The sequence below is a fragment of the Camelus dromedarius genome, chromosome 31, assembly GCF_036321535.1.
Source record: "Camelus dromedarius isolate mCamDro1 chromosome 31, mCamDro1.pat, whole genome shotgun sequence".
NCBI classification, from domain to species: domain Eukaryota; kingdom Metazoa; phylum Chordata; class Mammalia; order Artiodactyla; family Camelidae; genus Camelus; species Camelus dromedarius.
This window is the reverse complement of record NC_087466.1, coordinates 2,913,620-2,929,748: the sequence shown is the minus strand read 5'-3', so window position 1 is coordinate 2,929,748 and position 16,129 is coordinate 2,913,620. Positions and strand designations below refer to the sequence as shown.

General features: G+C 53.6%; 1 protein-coding gene across 1 annotated transcript; it reads right to left on the bottom strand.

Moving 5' to 3' along the window:
- Nucleotides 1–7,865: 7,865 nt before the first annotated feature.
- MIF (macrophage migration inhibitory factor) lies at nt 7,866–8,653 on the bottom strand. Its single transcript, XM_031442393.2, has 3 exons — nt 8,433–8,653; nt 8,113–8,285; nt 7,866–8,031 (listed from the first exon to the last, which is right to left on the bottom strand). Exons 1-3 carry the CDS (start codon nt 8,538–8,540, stop codon nt 7,965–7,967), a joined length of 348 nt encoding a protein of 115 aa, XP_031298253.1. The 5' UTR covers nt 8,541–8,653; the 3' UTR covers nt 7,866–7,964.
- Between the last annotated feature and the right edge of the window lie 7,476 nt (nt 8,654–16,129).

Sequence of the window (16,129 nt, the reverse complement as noted above, 5' to 3'; positions counted from 1 at the left end):
ATTCCTCTAGATTTTGTCTCTTGGGGTCTCCCATGGCAAGAGAAAGAAAAACCAGGCAATTCTGGCATCCGCTGTTGAAACAGTCTCCACCCAGGAGACCCAAGAGCAGCCACCTCCCCTCTGCCAGCGCCACTCTGGCTCTGGGCTCAGCTGAGCCTTCTTGAGACCAAATTAGGTCTTTAAAACCTAATTACCTTTAAAAACACATTACTTTAGGGCTGTGTCCCCCTGACCCCCACCCACAGTGATTGTGCCATCCCAAAACACGCCCCCAGATCTTCTCAGAGTCTGGTGCTGATCTTCTGTCCTTGGATTTGCCCAGGCCCTCCAGCCTCTGAGAGCTGCCCAGCCTGTGGGATGGCTTCTGGTTCTTACGGAGTCCCTGTCTGCCTCCTTAAGCGGCCAAGCCCTCAGGAGTGTTCTGAGCCATCTGGCTCCCTGCCGCAGTTCTTGCCGCTTCCCCATGCTCTGCCCTGTCGGCCCCCGCACCCTCCAGGGCATTGCTGGTCCTGGAGTTGGTCTCTGGTTCCCTTCCGGGTCTCATGAGCCCTTCATCTGTGCCCAGCCTGTCCCTTGCCACCTCACAGTCTTTTGAAGACATTCCTCTTTCTTATTTTCCACTGCTCCTGTCCTGGGAATAAGACTGGGGCATGCGTTTCAAACCATTCCGGTTCCTTCTGCACCTCCCACAGGAGCCTGATGCCCAGGGCAGAAGACTCCCAGCCCAGGTCTTGGGTAGGGCCTGGCTAGCTTCTGGGCGTGCCGCAATTTCCTTGGGTTGTTCTATCTCCACCCTTCTTCTCTGATTCCCATGAATACTGTTGTCAGTTAGCCACCCCTCAACTCCTGCAGGTGAGCCAGGCTCTGTCTCCCAGCTCCAGCCTCGGATGGACTGCGAGGTGCAGAAGGGGTTTTGGCAGGAACTCGTGGGCCACTGCCTCCATGTGGCCCATGACTCACACCAGGAGCCTCCAGCCCTGGCTGACTTTGCAGTTGAAAGTGCCCGTCTGACCCAGGAGAACGGCCCAGCAGCGGCTCTCTGCACAGACCTGCCCTCGCCGCCAACCCTGCTTGCTTCGCTGCGGAGCCTCCCACAAGAGCCACTAGTTAAAATCCACTTACATAACCTAGGCACCAGCACACAGCACCCAAATCCCATGGGGAACCGCCAAGCCCCCGAGCACACACGGGCATCCCCAGAGCCTCAGACTTGACGTGGGTCCCTGGTGAGGGGGTCACTGGTGGACTCAGAGCTTGACGCCAGAGTGCAGGACAGTGGGTTGGAAATGCCTGCTTTCTTCCAATGCCAGGAACTTTGCCACAGTATGGGAGTCATAGCAAGTGCAGAGGGCAGGCAGAACCCGGCAGAACCAGCCAAGGAGGGCCCAGCTGGCAGGCCAAGGGTAGCGGGGCGGGAGGGCCACTTTAGGGACAGAAACACTTCACAGTGAAATGTAAGGAGATGAGGGAAGCCCCCCTCCCCCCCACCCCTCCTCGGCAGGCACACCAGTGTCTCTGGTTCAGGGAGGCTGGGGGTGGGCTGGGGGGGCACAGTGAGGGCACCTTTGTCACAGGCCAGAGTTGGGGCAAGGTCTCAGAGGGATGGGGGAGCTGGGTAGCCCCCTGTATGGTGGTGGTCTTCCTTCCTTCTATGAGTGTGTGTGTGTTTGTGTGTGTAGTTGTTTGTTCCATGAGGTATAACATACACACAGAAAAATGTGTAACAGTTTAACAAGTACAACGCAGTCACTTGTAAGAAGAGGCAGGGGGAAAATCACTGCAGCCCCCTCGTCAGGACCACCATCCTGACAGGAGGGGGATCATTTCCTGGCTTTCATCACAGTTTTACAGCCAAGGCCTGGACCTCTGAACAACAGTTTTGGGCTCCCTGGTAGTTGAACTTTAAAGAAATAAAATTGTATTATCTGTATCTTGCATCCTTTTTTTTTAATCTTGCATCTTTTGTTCAACATTTTATGCCTGTGCAACTGGTGCTCGGTGGTACTAGTCCCATAGTATAGCTTGTTCATTTCACTGCTGTGTAGTGTTCCATGCTGTGAATACACCACAATTTATTTATCCATTCTGTTCTTGATGGACATTTGGGTTCTTCCCCAATGTAGGTTTCTTTAGGGTATACACCTGGGAGTGGGATAGTGGGCATATTAATTTACAGCCAGTGTGATGGACAGTACTAGCATCTTGTGTCTTTAACTGCATTTCCCTGATTTCTACTGAGGTTGAACACTTTTTCCACGTGGATGTGCTGTTTTGTGAAGTGGCTTATAAAGTCCTTTGCTGATTTTCCATTGGGTTGTCTATTACCAATTTGTAGGAGGTTTTGGTTTTGTTTTTTTTTTTAATTCTCTGGATGTAAACTGGATGTGAGCTTTTTTTATGGTGTCTTACTAATGTAACATCAAAGGTGTCCATCTTTTCTTCAGTTGTTTGTGTTTTTTGTACCTCATTTAAGAAATCATTAAGATGATATTCTCTCATATGATCTTTATTTCTTAAATTCTTGGAGAATTGATTTTTGAGTGGGTTTGTTCTTTTTCCCCATGGGGTGCCAGCTGCCCTGCACTGCTGACTGAATCATGCTTCCTGTCATGCTGATTTCAACACTGCCCTGAGGGTACATCGGGGTCACGTGTGTGTAGGTGTCTGCTCGGTGCTGATTTCACTTTGCCGAACTCGATAACAAATCTTGATATTTGAAAGCAAGTCCTCCCACCTTGTCTTCTTCAAGAAGATGTTTTGGCTCCTCTTGGCCGTTTGGATTCTCATGTAAATGTTGTAAATTTGATTGCCAAATTCCACCAAAAAATCTGTTAGAACTTGTTGGGACTGTGTTGAATCATAAAGCAGACCGGGGAGAAGTGACAACGTTACAGTACTGCCTCCCATCCGTGGATGTGCGTGGTCTCCCCATTTACATGCTTCTCTGATGACCCTCAGGGTGTTAGTTTTCTCCGTAGAGTCTGGGGCATCTTGGATTTGTCCCTTGGTACAGGGCAACACGTTCTCTGTTTGCTTGTTTCCTCCCCCGCCCCGCATCTTCTCTTCTCTGCATGTATGGAGTCATGCTCTGTATGGTATCTATGAAATCACATCCTATCCTGAAAAATGTCTGTTTCTGCACTGATACTTGCTGCATGTATTCTAAGTATCTTTGTCCAGCTGGTCTGGTAAATACAGTATTGGTGTGACACCATGGGGCTTAAATGTCTAACATGTACGAATTCACGCCTGAAGCCACGTGCTCACTGGAGCAGTCCAGTCCCTGCCCCTGCCCCTTCCCCTCCTGACCAGATGCTGGAGTTGAAGTCTAGTTGTTCACCAGGATTTAAAGAAAAGTCAAAAGGAATGAAACCCAAAGAGTCTTTTCAGGTCTCTCTGAACAAGGAAGTGGACTTATTTTATCATCAAGAATGTGATCCTCTGAAATATCAGAGCAAAAGGGGAGACCTGCTCCCCAAGGAGTCGGCTTTTCTTCTGGAGAAATACTGGAAGGCTCTAACAGACTTTTAAGTTAAAAAAAAAAAAAGCAAAGTGCAAACTAGTGTCGAATATGCTACCATTTGTGAAAAAAAAACGTTGGGGGAGGGCAGAGTGTTCTACATATTTCTATGTGCATAAATCTCTGGAGGGATTTGAGGGGTTACCTCGTGGAGGGAAGCTGCAGACAGGAGGGGCTTCTCTTTGGGGACCCTCAGAATACTTTGAATTTGAGCCACGTAAATCTATTACCTATTCAAACGAGAGCAGAATTAGGCAAGGAACCAAGTCGCAGGGGGATACTGTCGCAGAGACTACTCATTTGTAGCTTTTGGATTTGTAGCCCCATCTGGATGTTTGCAGGGGCAGAGGGGGCAGTAGACCTACGAGAATATATAGAGTCCAGACCCTGCTGCTCCTGGATTTTCTGAAAACTTTATCTTTTTATGTGTGCTTCAAACACAGAAGTGAGGTGTGCTGTCTTCACCAGGAGGGGAATCTGGGCCAATGGCTGCTGGGTTTGCTTTGCATCTCCCCTCCCGGACCCTGCCCCTCCCCCCTCATCTTCCAAGTCCATTCTGGAATTCTCGATGGGAGGCCTAGAGGGCAGGGACCTGGCTCTGCTCATCTGGGAGGAGGGGCTGAGCAGCAGGAGAGAGCTTTACAGAACAGTTTTAGGGGTGGCCCTTAGTGCCCGCCCACTGGGGCAAGGAGTCAAGGAAGATGCCAGCAGCCCAGAAACACTGGAAACTTCCTGAGCTCCGGGGCCAGCTGACACCCCGCCAAGAAAACTGAGGGTCAGCCCTGAGCCATGTGTATTTACTGCTCTCGAGGCAGCAGGGTGGCCCATGGCCTGGCCGGCCCACTCCTGTGATTGGTGGTTCACCCTACCCTCATCCCACCCACCCACCCCTGCCAGGGCCGTGTGCCCCCTCTGGGCCCTCCTCCTTCCTCTCCTACCCCTGAGTGGAGCCGGCCACCCACCCACACCCTCTTGCTGGACTGGGTTCCTTGACTTCTCAAGATGTGAGCACAGGCCTCAGGCCACTGCCCTCCACTCCAGCTCCCCTGGTGGTGATCTGTGATGCCCGGCAGCTCCGTGGTTTAGGGAATACGCAGGAAGGACATTTGATGTATCTCTTCATTTCACAGATGGAGAACACTAAAGGCCGGGAAGGGAGCAGAGCAGCACTGGACCCCAGAGGCCCTTGGATCCGGCTCCCAGGGGCAGTCCCTGAGGCAGGGGTCTCAGGCAAGGCGGGGAGGAGGGCAGTGGGGTCTTTGCCATAAAGGCATGCCTGGAGGGGACAAGGTGGGAGGCCAGTGTAGAGGCTCCACTGCTGGGCTCTCTAGAATGGACAGCTCCGAGTGGCCCGGGGGCCACCAGCACAAAGATCACAGAGCTGGGTGATCAGAGGCTGCTGAAGGACACAGGACCCAAGAGAAGCTCACAGGGCCTTGGCTGAAGCAGAGGCGGGCCTTAGTGCCCTGCCACACCGGTGGCCACAGGGAAGGCATCCAAGAAGTTTGCAGCATGGGGCTATAGTGGGCAGGTTGGGGCAGGCATTCGATGCAGAAGGAACAGCACCGGCAAGGGAGGTGCGAGGCAGCAGGGCTTGTGCAAAGTGGGGCTGAAGACAGCGGGTCATCCTGTAGGCCAGGGGTCTTGGTTGGCAGATGACCACTGGAGTGATGGCAGAGCAGGTGGCTGTCTGGGCCCTGGCTTCCATCTGTCCCTCACCTCCGTTCATTTGAGGTGTTATTTGGAAATGTTTCTGCTGCTATTTCCAAGGCTGACCACATCCCTGTGGGCCTTGGGGGAGCCACTGGGGTTGGAGGAAGGGACAGGCAGCTTGGGGGACAGTGCAGCCCATGCTTTGGAGGAAATGGAGCTGACTAGGAGCTGGCTGAGAGTGGGGTGCAGCTGCTGCCGTCCTTGGTGTGCAGGGCACTTATCAGCTCCAGGGGACTTGGGAGCATGGTGGGCAGGACCTAAAACATGTGTCCCTAACCCACAGATGCCCCCTCTGCCTTGGATTCCAAGGAGCTACTACCTTGGCAACATCCCAGCTGGCCACAGGGCCTCGGGCACTTCCAGATTCCTGGGAGGCAGAGTGCCATGCTCTGCTCTCCTGAGCCCCTCCGTCCTCCCGGACAGAGCAGGCCCCCAGCCTGCACTTCCTGCCTCCTCAGCCCTCAGGGGCCCCTCCAGTTGGAGAGACTCTTACGTGAAGCCAAAAGGTGAGAGCCCTGGTTGGGGCCAGTGGGGGCAGATGGTGAGGCTGGATGCTGGGAGATGGATGGCCTGGTGCCAGCACAGCCAGAGGCCCAGGACAGTGTCCTCACCTGGGAAATGAGGGACCTGGACAAGACGCTCAAGGAGACTACACTTCAGCTCTCGTGACAACGGATGGTGCAGGCTCCAGAGCAGGGAGAGGCTGAGCTGGTAACCAGAGTGTGCCGGGGAGCCGAGGGGATGTGACAAAGGCCAGGGCCAACGTGCTGGTACCCAAGGAGGCCCCAGCCCACAGCAAGGCTGCAGCTAGGGTCATGCCACCCCCTCCCCCAGCAGAGATGGACATGAGGCTCCAGTCCTTTCACTGAGGACAGAACGAGACTGAGGTAAGCTGGAGGAAGGCCCACATAGACCTCTGTGGAAGAGAAGTGTCCTCCCTCAAAGGTGGGCCACTGCTTCCAGACTCCCTTGAGCTGATTCTCCATCTTTCTAAGGTCATGACCATCCCCACAGGTCTTCTGAAAGTAAATCCTCACTGCCCAGGGAGTTGACTGGGGGCTGCGTGAGGAGAGTGCCCCCCAGACCTAGACTGAAAGAGAACAGGCCTCAGGCCTCCCGCTTAGCAAGCTGGCACTGGCAGGCGGCCCCAGAGATGGAAGTAGGTGGGGTAGACCTACGTGCAAAGTGCCCACAGACTGGGCTCCGCAGCCCTGGGCTGTTCTGTTGCCACAGAGGGCAAGTGTGACTTGTCCCCTGCCACAAGCCCGAGCTGGGCACCTGAAGCTTCCTGGCCTGCCCGCAGGGAGTTCACACCCATGCCACAGCGGGTGCAAGGGCCGGGCAGCTGGCAGCCGTCCCAAGGAAGGAGCTGGTGGCTACAGAAGGGAAGTGCTCAAGGCCTGGCCCAGACAGTAACCCTTTTCCCCAGAGCCCCTCAGCTTCCAAAGACAAATTCACACAAATCTGGAATTTAAAAAAATCACCTCCACCTAGGATGTTCTTGTCTATCTTAGGGGCTGTGGAAGAACAAGGGGTCTCAGTGGTGTGGGGCCAGCAGGAGTCCAGAGGTGATGCCCCCAGGAATGGGGTTCACATGGCCAGAGGAGCCCCTTGTCTGGGCAAGCAGCTGAATGAACTTGACTTCTCCCACAGGGCAGGAAGGGTGGAGCTGGCCCCTCACTTTAGCCAAGACACAGGTGTTGGTTCTGGCCAAGGAGTGCTGGCTCCAGGCACATGAATTCCCAGCACTAGGGGCTGAGCATCACTTGGCGGGGGCCACTGCATGGGGACAGGGAGGCTCTCACACTGCAGGGTGGTGGGGCATTCCAGCCCAAAGGCAACTGACCCAGCCAAGCAGCACTTTGTGGCTGGAGGACTGCCCACTGTCCCATCACTGCCCGTACAAGGAAGCTAGCCCCTGCATTTGGGGAAGGGGTCCTGGGCCACGGAGCACAGTCACACTGGACCTTGACACTGATTTAGTTCTTGATGGTACCCTGGGCATCAGGACCATCACTGCCCTAGTGGGGTTAACTAGCTACCTGAGGACATTTAGAGCTCCTGTACCACACCTGAAAGACACCCAAACCACAGGGTGCTCCCTCAGGGAACTGCTGTGCCTGAAGGGGCCGGGGCCCAAACATGGAACTGGGGTGAACAGGGCAAAATAACCAAGACCTCCGCCTCCTGGGCAACTCCCCCCTCTCCCCGCAAACTGTCATAAAGTTCCAGAACAACAGGATTTTCCAAGGCAAGGCACTGATGCACCAGCCTAGCAAAGAGTGACCCTGGGGTGGAGAGGGGAGGGCTTTCTCTCCTGTCCACACACTGATCCATACCTCCCTCTTTTCCCTGCCAGCCCTAGCCCACGTGGTGGCCCTGCCTCTGGGAGAGTGGGGAGGGAGGAAACAGACAGGAGGACAGATTCCCGAGTCCTGATTCGAGTTTGATTCCTGGGTCTGCGGCCTCTGCTGCCACCCGCGCCTTGGGCCTTCTGCTAGGGGCGGGAAAGGCGAGGCGAAAGGCGCCCTCTCAGCAGATTCTGGGGTGGGGCGGACCCCTCTCGGTCTCCTAGTGACTGCCCCGACCCTGCACCGATTCCTCTGAAAGCCAAGGGAGCCCGAGGCAGCCGTAGTCTCCACACCGTTTATTTCTCCCTTCTGAGAAGTGGGATTGCTGGGGGCGGGGTGAGCAGAAAACCACGCGGAGACCGGGATCTGGGGCGCGGCCCTCAGGCGAAGGTGGAGCCGTTCCAGCCCACGTTGGCCGCGTTCATGTCGTAGTAGTTGATGTAGATTCTGCGAGGGAGGAAGGGGGCTGAACGGGCTGCGCGATGGCCACCGTGGCCGCGCGCCTCCAGCCCCCGGGCACCCACGCACCTGTCCGGGCTAATGCGCAGGCGTTCGGCCAGCAGGCCACACAGCAGCTTGCTGTAGGAGCGGTTCTGCGCGCCGCCGATCTTGCCGATGCTGTGCAGGCTGCAGAGCGCGCACGGCTCGCTGGAGCCCCCGAAGGCCATGAGCTGGTCCGGGACCACGTGCACTGCGATGTACTGCGGGGGAGGGCGCGCGGTCAGCCCGCCCGAGCGACCTCGCCGACCCGGGCGGCCCCCGTCCCTTCCCCGCCCGGAGCCTCATCCCGGAGTCGCAGTCCCCCTCCCCCAGCCCAGTACCACCTCGCCCTGCCCCCCCCGTCAAACCTGCGCCGGCTTGCCCGTGGCCTGTGCCAGCTGCTGGGTGAGCTCGGAGAGGAGTCCGTCCGGCACAGAGGCGCGGGGCACGTTGGTGTTCACCACGAACATCGGCATGATGGCGAGGAACCGCGGGGTCCGGGGCACAGGAACCGACCAACTCGCGCGCGAATGCGGCGGAAGAACCTGAGCTACGTGACCACCGCCCAGTGCCCCGCCCAGTGCGGCTTTGGCCCCGCCTCCCGTGACGCCGCCGCCGGCTGAGGCCCCGCCCCCGAGGCAGCGACTTCCTCCCGACTGGTGACGTCACCGCGCCAGAGGGAAACCCCCCCACAACAAAGCGGGACTCCGAACTCCTACGTAGGGGTGCGTCCTGAAAGGGTCATTTGTCTCCTCACTTTCGCGTCTCCACAGTGTTTCTGTGTCCAGGGCTCCGTTATCACTGATGCACTGTCTCCAGCCCGGGGTGCTCCTGCGAGTGCACCCCTCAAAGCCCTCCTCCAAGCGGCGGCCAGAAATCGGCTCGTCCCTCACTTGTCAGTCCTTTCATTTAGTCACAGATATTTACTCAGCGACGTCTGTGTGCCGGGAGCAGGGATACAGCGGTTAGCGGGACAGATGGCCCCTGGCCACTGAGCCATTGTATGAGTCTCCGGGGCCACAGTCCTGAGCGCGGGCCTGTGTGTGTGTGTGTGTGTGTGAGTGATGGAAAGGGGTAGTCATTGCTGCAGGTGGGAGGGGCTACCACAGGCAAGTCACCATCCGGGTGCCCCTCCTGCACCCCTGCTCTTCAGGTTGGGTGAGGATGCTGGGAGGTCCCCAGGAGAGGGGCAGGGAATAGGAGGTGACCCCCAGACAGAGCTCCAGGGGCCCAAGGCAGTCGCCATCTCCGTCTCAGAGCCCACCCCAAACCTCTGGTTCCTTGGGCAACCCCTCTGCAGGCCTGGGAGACTCCAGCTCCTCAGGGAAGCCCCACCCTGGTCGGGTCCTCTGAGGGTGCCCTCTCACTGAGGCCTGGTAAATTCTCTGTTTCTTCCATCAAAGGAGAACCCAAGGTGCCGCGCATACAAGGCATGGAGTAAGTACTGGCTGAATGAATGCATGGGTGAGTGAAGTTAGCCAAGACACAGCAGGAGGAAGGCGCGGCAGCAGCTGGGTTGGGGTCCTGGCCATGCTGAGGGCCCGGAGTAAGTCTGCGGGCCCTGCCCTCCCTGGGCAGAAGGGCCACCTGATTCTGCTTTAAGGAGACCCCTGGTTAGGGGGCTGCACTGGGGATGGGATCTCTCTCGAGGGGACATGCTGGTTTGGCCAAGTCTGAGAGCTGTCCAGGAAGGGCCTGTCCTTGGTCTCTGGCAGCTGCGGTCTGGTTAATAAGGCACAGCACAGGCTGGCCTGGATGATGGCCATTTGACAGAGTAAGGTGACTGAGCCTGTGGGACCAGCCAGCCCCCAGGTAGGAGGTCCCATGGCCCGGCTGTGCAAGTACTCTGTAAGCAGAGGTCCCTCACGCTGGGCCCAGGTCACTTCCCTCCTCACTCCTACACCCCAACAGTCTTCCTGTGCCCACGGCTCCGTTCCCACTGTAACACTCCACGCATGTTTCCAGCTCAGGGCACTCCTCCAAGACCCAGCAGCCAAGTCAGCATTTCTCCCTATGTCCAAATCCAAGGGCATGACTTTTCTCCCGTCCCTGATCGCCTGCCAGTGAAATGTGCCTCCCTCCGTGGTCCTTTATTCTTACTTCTCTCTGTCTCCCACCCCAACTTTAGTCTAAGTTAGCTGGCAGCACCTTTGGCCTGGCCTGGTCTGCTCTGGGGGGAAGAGTCTGTTTCCCTAGTCCTGGGGCACCAGATCTGGCCATGTGACCCACTTTACCCAGTGAAATGTGAACAGAAGTGACACGAGTGACTCCAGGAAGAAGATTCTTTGTTCACCTTTCTCTAATAGTGGAAGTGGGTGACACGGTGGAGCCTCGCCAGAAATCCCTGCAATGCCTCATAGGTGGCGAGCTGCTGAGGTCTTCAGTTTGTTACTGTGGCCCAGGGGAGCCTTCCCTGGTCAGGACAACCTCTGTTTACCCTAGCCCTTCCTAGTAGCAGTCAGTGCCATTTTTCTAGAAGGGCTTCTGAGGAGGTGCTAGGTTCCCAGTGCCCCCTCTTACTAGCTTTGGATTCTTGGCTAACCTCTCCGAGCCTCAGTTTTCCCACCTGTAATTTGAGGGTGACAGCAGCATCCAATTTACAGAGGGGTATAGTGAGAACCAAGTGGCCTAATTACTAGTGAGAGTCCCATCTGATGCTAGAGGTAGTACTATCACGACACCCGGGGTGACCTGGTCCCCACCCCACATCTTGCACCACGCTCCCTGGTTCTCTGAATCTTGTGTGCTGCCCTTTGGTGCTGGGGTCCCCCCTCCTGGCTCGGGCGTTGGCCCTGAAACGCAGTTGGCCTGCACGTTCCCTCATCTGCCTTGGGCTCAGGTTGTTAGGTGAGCCCCGGAGCCCCTGGCCTGGTCAGGCCCCGTCATGAGCCCAGCCCCTGTCCTCTCCTTCAAGGCCATCACCACACTTCTATTTGTGACCGATTACTTCCTTTTTGGGCCCCAAGGAGTGGGGAGGGGACTGTGTCTTTTTGGCTACTGCTGTGTGCCTACCTTCTGACCCATTACTGGGTGGCAGGCAGAGGGCCTCCAAAGATGCCCTGGCCCTGATCCCTGGAACCTGTGAATATGCTCTGTTACGTGGCAAAAGGCACTTCACAGATGTAATTAGGGTTACAGACCTTAATGTAGGGAGATGCTCATGGATTATCCAGGTGGGTCCAGCGTAATCACATGCCCCCTTAAAAGCAGAGAATTTTCTCCAGCTCAAGTCAGAGATGCGGCTGAAGAGGCAGTCAGAGAGCCTCGGAGCAGAGGGCTCAGATATGCTGCTACTGGCTTTGGAGAGGAAAGGGCCTCCGTTGGACAGCCCGGAGGAACTGAATTCTGCCAACAATCTGAACAAACTCTGAGGTGGGTGCCCCCCAAGTTGACTTGGAGACACCCCGACTTTGGCCGTGAGACCTGAAGCAGAAGACAGACGGTTTCGCACTCGGTTTGTGACCCACAGAAACTGTGAGATAATAAATGTGTGCTGTTTTAAGCTGCTAAATTTGTGGTAATTTATTCTGGGAGCAATAGAATAGCAACACACCTGGCATTACGAGGGGCTGTATAATTACCTGCGGAACCGCAGCACCAGGCGGCCCAAAGTCCTCTCCCCATCCCCCCACGGACACAATCCCAGGTCTGTTTGCTTAGAGCATTCATGGCCCCAGGGCCACTGGCAAGCAGGCGTGCCCCCCTGAGGCAGCTATGGCCCATGGCGAGGGGGCAGTTTATAGGCAAGCAGCTGTTTTGCGGATGGTGTGAAGGAAAAGCCGGGCTGGGCCTACTCGTAAATGTAAATGTAACAGGTGTCGGATTACTGATCTGAGTTCTGCTGGGCTAACTCGTAAATCTAAGTTAATAAGTGTCAGTTTGCTAATTCCCTGCTCATGTTTTGTTGTTTTTTTTTTTTTTGCTAGCCAGCTGGATTTTCAGAGAGACATATCTGGCCTTGGAATGTCGGTTTGCGGCCTCCCTGCCTCTGCTTTTGTGATAATGATGCTGCTAAAGCTGTTCCATGCCTATTGGCCGAACCCCAAGCTTGTAATTAACCCTATAAAACCTCATGCACACGTCTTGGAGGTGCTCAGAGCTTCAGAGCAGAAGCCCCTCTGAGCCCACCGGTGTAGTAAATCTGAGTACTCCAACCCTCTTCGTGGTGCTTGTTTCTTGGGCTGGCCTGTCATTTCTGTAACAATGGAACCCTTCCTCCTGCCCCCGACTGGAACTTGGACATGACCCCAAGATGTGCAGCAGCTGTCAGGCAACGCTGAGCTGGAAAAACACAGGCAAAGGAGGGGGAGCTGCAGGTGGGAGGAGCCTGGGGCTCTGCCGGCCCCTTCAGCTGCCTTTCCGTTACAGGGAAGAAGCCCTCAGGGTGGAGGGAAACGCCCCCGGATGAGGAGAAATCAGCCCACACGAAAGCTAGCAGTGGGCGCCCTGGTGGAGTATCTCCACAGGCAGGACCCGGGTCACCCACGCTGCTGGTGGCGGGTGGGCTGCCGGCCCCCTGATGCAGGGCTACAGCTGCCTCTTACTGCCTCTCCCAATCCAGACCTGGCCATCGGTCCCTGGGTGGTCCACTCTCCCACCGGCTCCCGCGGCCCCTCCACCAGCCTCATGTCCCTCAGCATCCCTCCCTGGTCACACACGGTCCATTGCTCCCAGCAAGAACCCAGCCGGCCCTGCACTCCCACTGTCCCTCCCCACCAGTCCCGGGTCCCTGGTTCACTGAACGTGGTAAAGGTTGCAGCAAAGACAACCCCTCCTCACCCATGCCCAGTCACAGCAGAAGATCATCAACCCTGCTGGTGACCCCCCAACCCCACCCATCCAGCTGTACTCGAAGTACTGGAGTTTAAAAGGGGTGTCTGCCAGGAGACCACCGAGCTGCAAAGGCAGGGCTAAGTTTTGGTGAAGAGCTAGCAGTCACGGCCAGCTCTCCCTCACCAGGCGAGACACAGTTCAGACAGGGCGATCTGGGCTGAGTCTCTTAAAGTCTGAGCCTCAGCTGCACAATTTCAAGATAGAGGAATCCCTTTCCCATAGACTTGCATGAAGATTTAATGAGATTAGGGACAAGTCAAAGTGCCTACCGATAGTTGGTGCTCAGTAAATGCTACCCAGTCTTACCTCATTGTCACCAAGTGTCCTGGAGCAGGAAATGGACTACCAGGCCTGACTCTAATGGTGGGCAGTGGACAATGTGGGGGACGATGCTTCCTTCCCCTTTTTGGTGACTAGGTCCCATCCCCCCCATCCCTCCCTGGATCCCACCAAAGCCAAGGCCAGGCTGCGAGGGACCCCCCAGGGTACTGGCTGCACCACCTTCCTACTCTCTGTGTCCACCCTGCCCTTGGCTCTCAGTCTTCCTGTGGGCCAACACGAGCCAGATAAGGCCAAGTGGACACAAAGGTGGCGTCTGCCCCTGGAATGTCACTCCACTTCCAGGGCCACGGGGAGGGGCTCAGCCCCCAGTGTCCTTGTCCCTCTCTGGGTGTTTGGTTCTCCCCAACCTTCAGGGATTCCCTGCTGCCTGCAAGGCAAGTTCTTTATGCTACAACAATGGTCAATTTTTTTTTGACCTAGATGTCAAGGTAACTCAATGGGAAAAAGACGGGCTCTTTGACAAATGGTACCAGACAATTGGACCTCCGTTAAAAATAAGTAAATAAAACTCCACTCTTATCTCCCACCACTCACAATTAACACCAACTGATCATCCACATAAATGTAAAAGCTTCTGGAATGTCTGGAAGGAAATCTTTGCAGTGCTGGGACAGGTAAAGATGTCTTAGGACACAAAATGCATAAAAAATCAAAACAACAAAGTGAGCTTTATCAAATTACAAATTTCTGCTCTTTCCAAGACACTGTTAAGAACATAAAACATACAGATTGTCAGAAAACACTTGAAATACATATATCCGGCATAGTACTGGCCTCCAGAATGTATAAAAAATGCCTATGACTCAAAAAAATAAGACAAATGACCCAATAAAAAATGGTAGACACTAGGAGACAAACTAGATGGCTATAGATCTGGTGATGACTTTTTAGATTTAACACCAAGGGCAAGATCCATGAAAGAAAGAACTGATAAGTTGAACTTCTTTAAAATCAAAAACGTCTGCTCTGTGGAAGACACAGTCAAGAGAAAGAGAAGACAAGACACAGACTGGGAGAAAACAATTTGCAAAATATGAATCTGATCAAAGATTGTTATCCAAAATATACAAAGAACTCTTAAAACTCAACAATAAGAAAACAGACAACTTGATTTTTAAAATGGGCCAAAGATTTTTAACAGACACGCATCAGAGAAGATACACAGATGGCAAATAAGCATATGAAAAGATGCTCCACATTGTATGTCATCAGGGAAATGCAAGTTAAAACAATGAGATACAACTACACACCTATTAGAATGGCCAAAATCCAAAACACTGACAACATCAAATGCTGGTGAGGATGTGGAGAAACAGGAACTCTCATGATTGCTCGTGGGAATGCAAAATAGTGCAGCCACTTTGGAAGACAGTTCAGCAGTTTCCTACAAAACTAAAGGCACTCTTACCTTATGACCCAGTAATCATGCTCCTTGGTATTTATCCAAAGGAGGTGAAAATGTATGTCCTCACAAAACGCATAGCATATTTATTCATAATTGCCAAAACCACCAAGATGTCCTTCAGTAGGTGAATAAATAAACTTTGGTATATCCAGACAATGGAATTTTACTCAGTGTAAAAAGAAATGAACTATTAAGTGATGAAAACACATGGAAGAAATGTTAAGTGCATATTACTAAGTAAAAGAAGCCAGCCTGAAAAGGGAACATACTGTATGATTCCAACTATATGATGTTCCAGAGAAAGCAAAATTGTAGGGACAGTAAAAAGTTCAGTGGTCCCAAGGGTTGGGGTTGGGGGGCGAATCAGGAAACAGCTGACCCAGAGAACAGAGAGGATTTTTAGGGCAGGGAAAATACTCAGTGTGATACTATAATGTGGATACATGTCATTGTACTTTTGTCCAAAACCACAGAACATACAACAACAGGAGTGAACCCTGATGTAAACCATGGACTTTGGGTAATAATGACATGTCAATGTAGGGTCATGGATTGTAATGTCCCTACTCTGGTGGGGGTTGTTGATAACACGGGAGGCTATGCATGGGTGGGGGCAGGGGACACATGGGAAATCTCTGTACTTTCCTCTCAATTTTGCTGTGAAATTAAAACTGCTCTTAGCGGGGAGGGTATAGCTCAAATGGTAGAGTGCATGCTAAGCACTCATGCTACCATGAGGTCCTGTTTTTGTTTTCTTTTATTTGTTTGTTTGTTTAGTAGAGGGACCAGGGACTGAACCCAAGACCTCGTGCATGCTAAGCAGGTGCTCTACCACTGAGCTGTGCCCTCCCTGCATGCATGAGGTCCTGGATTCAATCCCCAGTACTTTCTCTAAGAATAAATAAATAACTAAACCTAATTACCTCCCCCTACAAAAAAAACTGCTCTTAAAAAAAAACCTTTTCAAAAAAATAGTGGACAAAAGCTTCGAACAGATTCTTCACAAAAGAAGATATGTGGATGGTCATATTACCACACGAAAGGATGCTCAACATTATCAGTCATCAGGGAAATACCCCAATTAAAGCAGGAGATGCCACTGCACACTCAGCAATATGTCGAACTTTTTTTGTTTGTTTGTGTTGTCTTATTTTTGTTTGGAGGGGGGAGGTAATTAGGTTTTTTTTTTTAATGGAGGTACCAGGGATTGAACCCAGGACTTTATGCATGCTAAGCACGTGCTCTACCACTGAGCTATATCCTCCCCCCGACACTCAGCAAAATGTCCAAATGAAAAAGACTGACAGTGCTGAGTGCTGATGGGGATTTAGAGCATCTGGAACACTCATCCATTGCTAGTGGGAATGTAAAACTTTTCCAAGGTATGATCACTTTGGAAAAGTTTCTTCTAAGTTAAACATCCATTCATTATTAAACTCAGTAATTCATTTACTCAAAAGAAATGAAAGTGTACGTCTACACAAC

Bases quoted from the DNA above. Each gene is read 5' to 3' on its own strand.
- MIF (XM_031442393.2), bottom strand. From the start codon at position 8,540: ATGCCGATGTTCGTGGTGAACACCAACGTGCCCCGCGCCTCTGTGCCG. The intron at 8,286-8,432 runs GTTTGACGGGGG...CCTCCCCCGCAG, and splicing joins CCACGGGCAAGCCGGCGCAG to TACATCGCAGTGCACGTGGT. The intron at 8,032-8,112 runs GTGCGTGGGTGC...CCTCCCTCGCAG, and splicing joins CTGCGCATTAGCCCGGACAG to AATCTACATCAACTACTACG.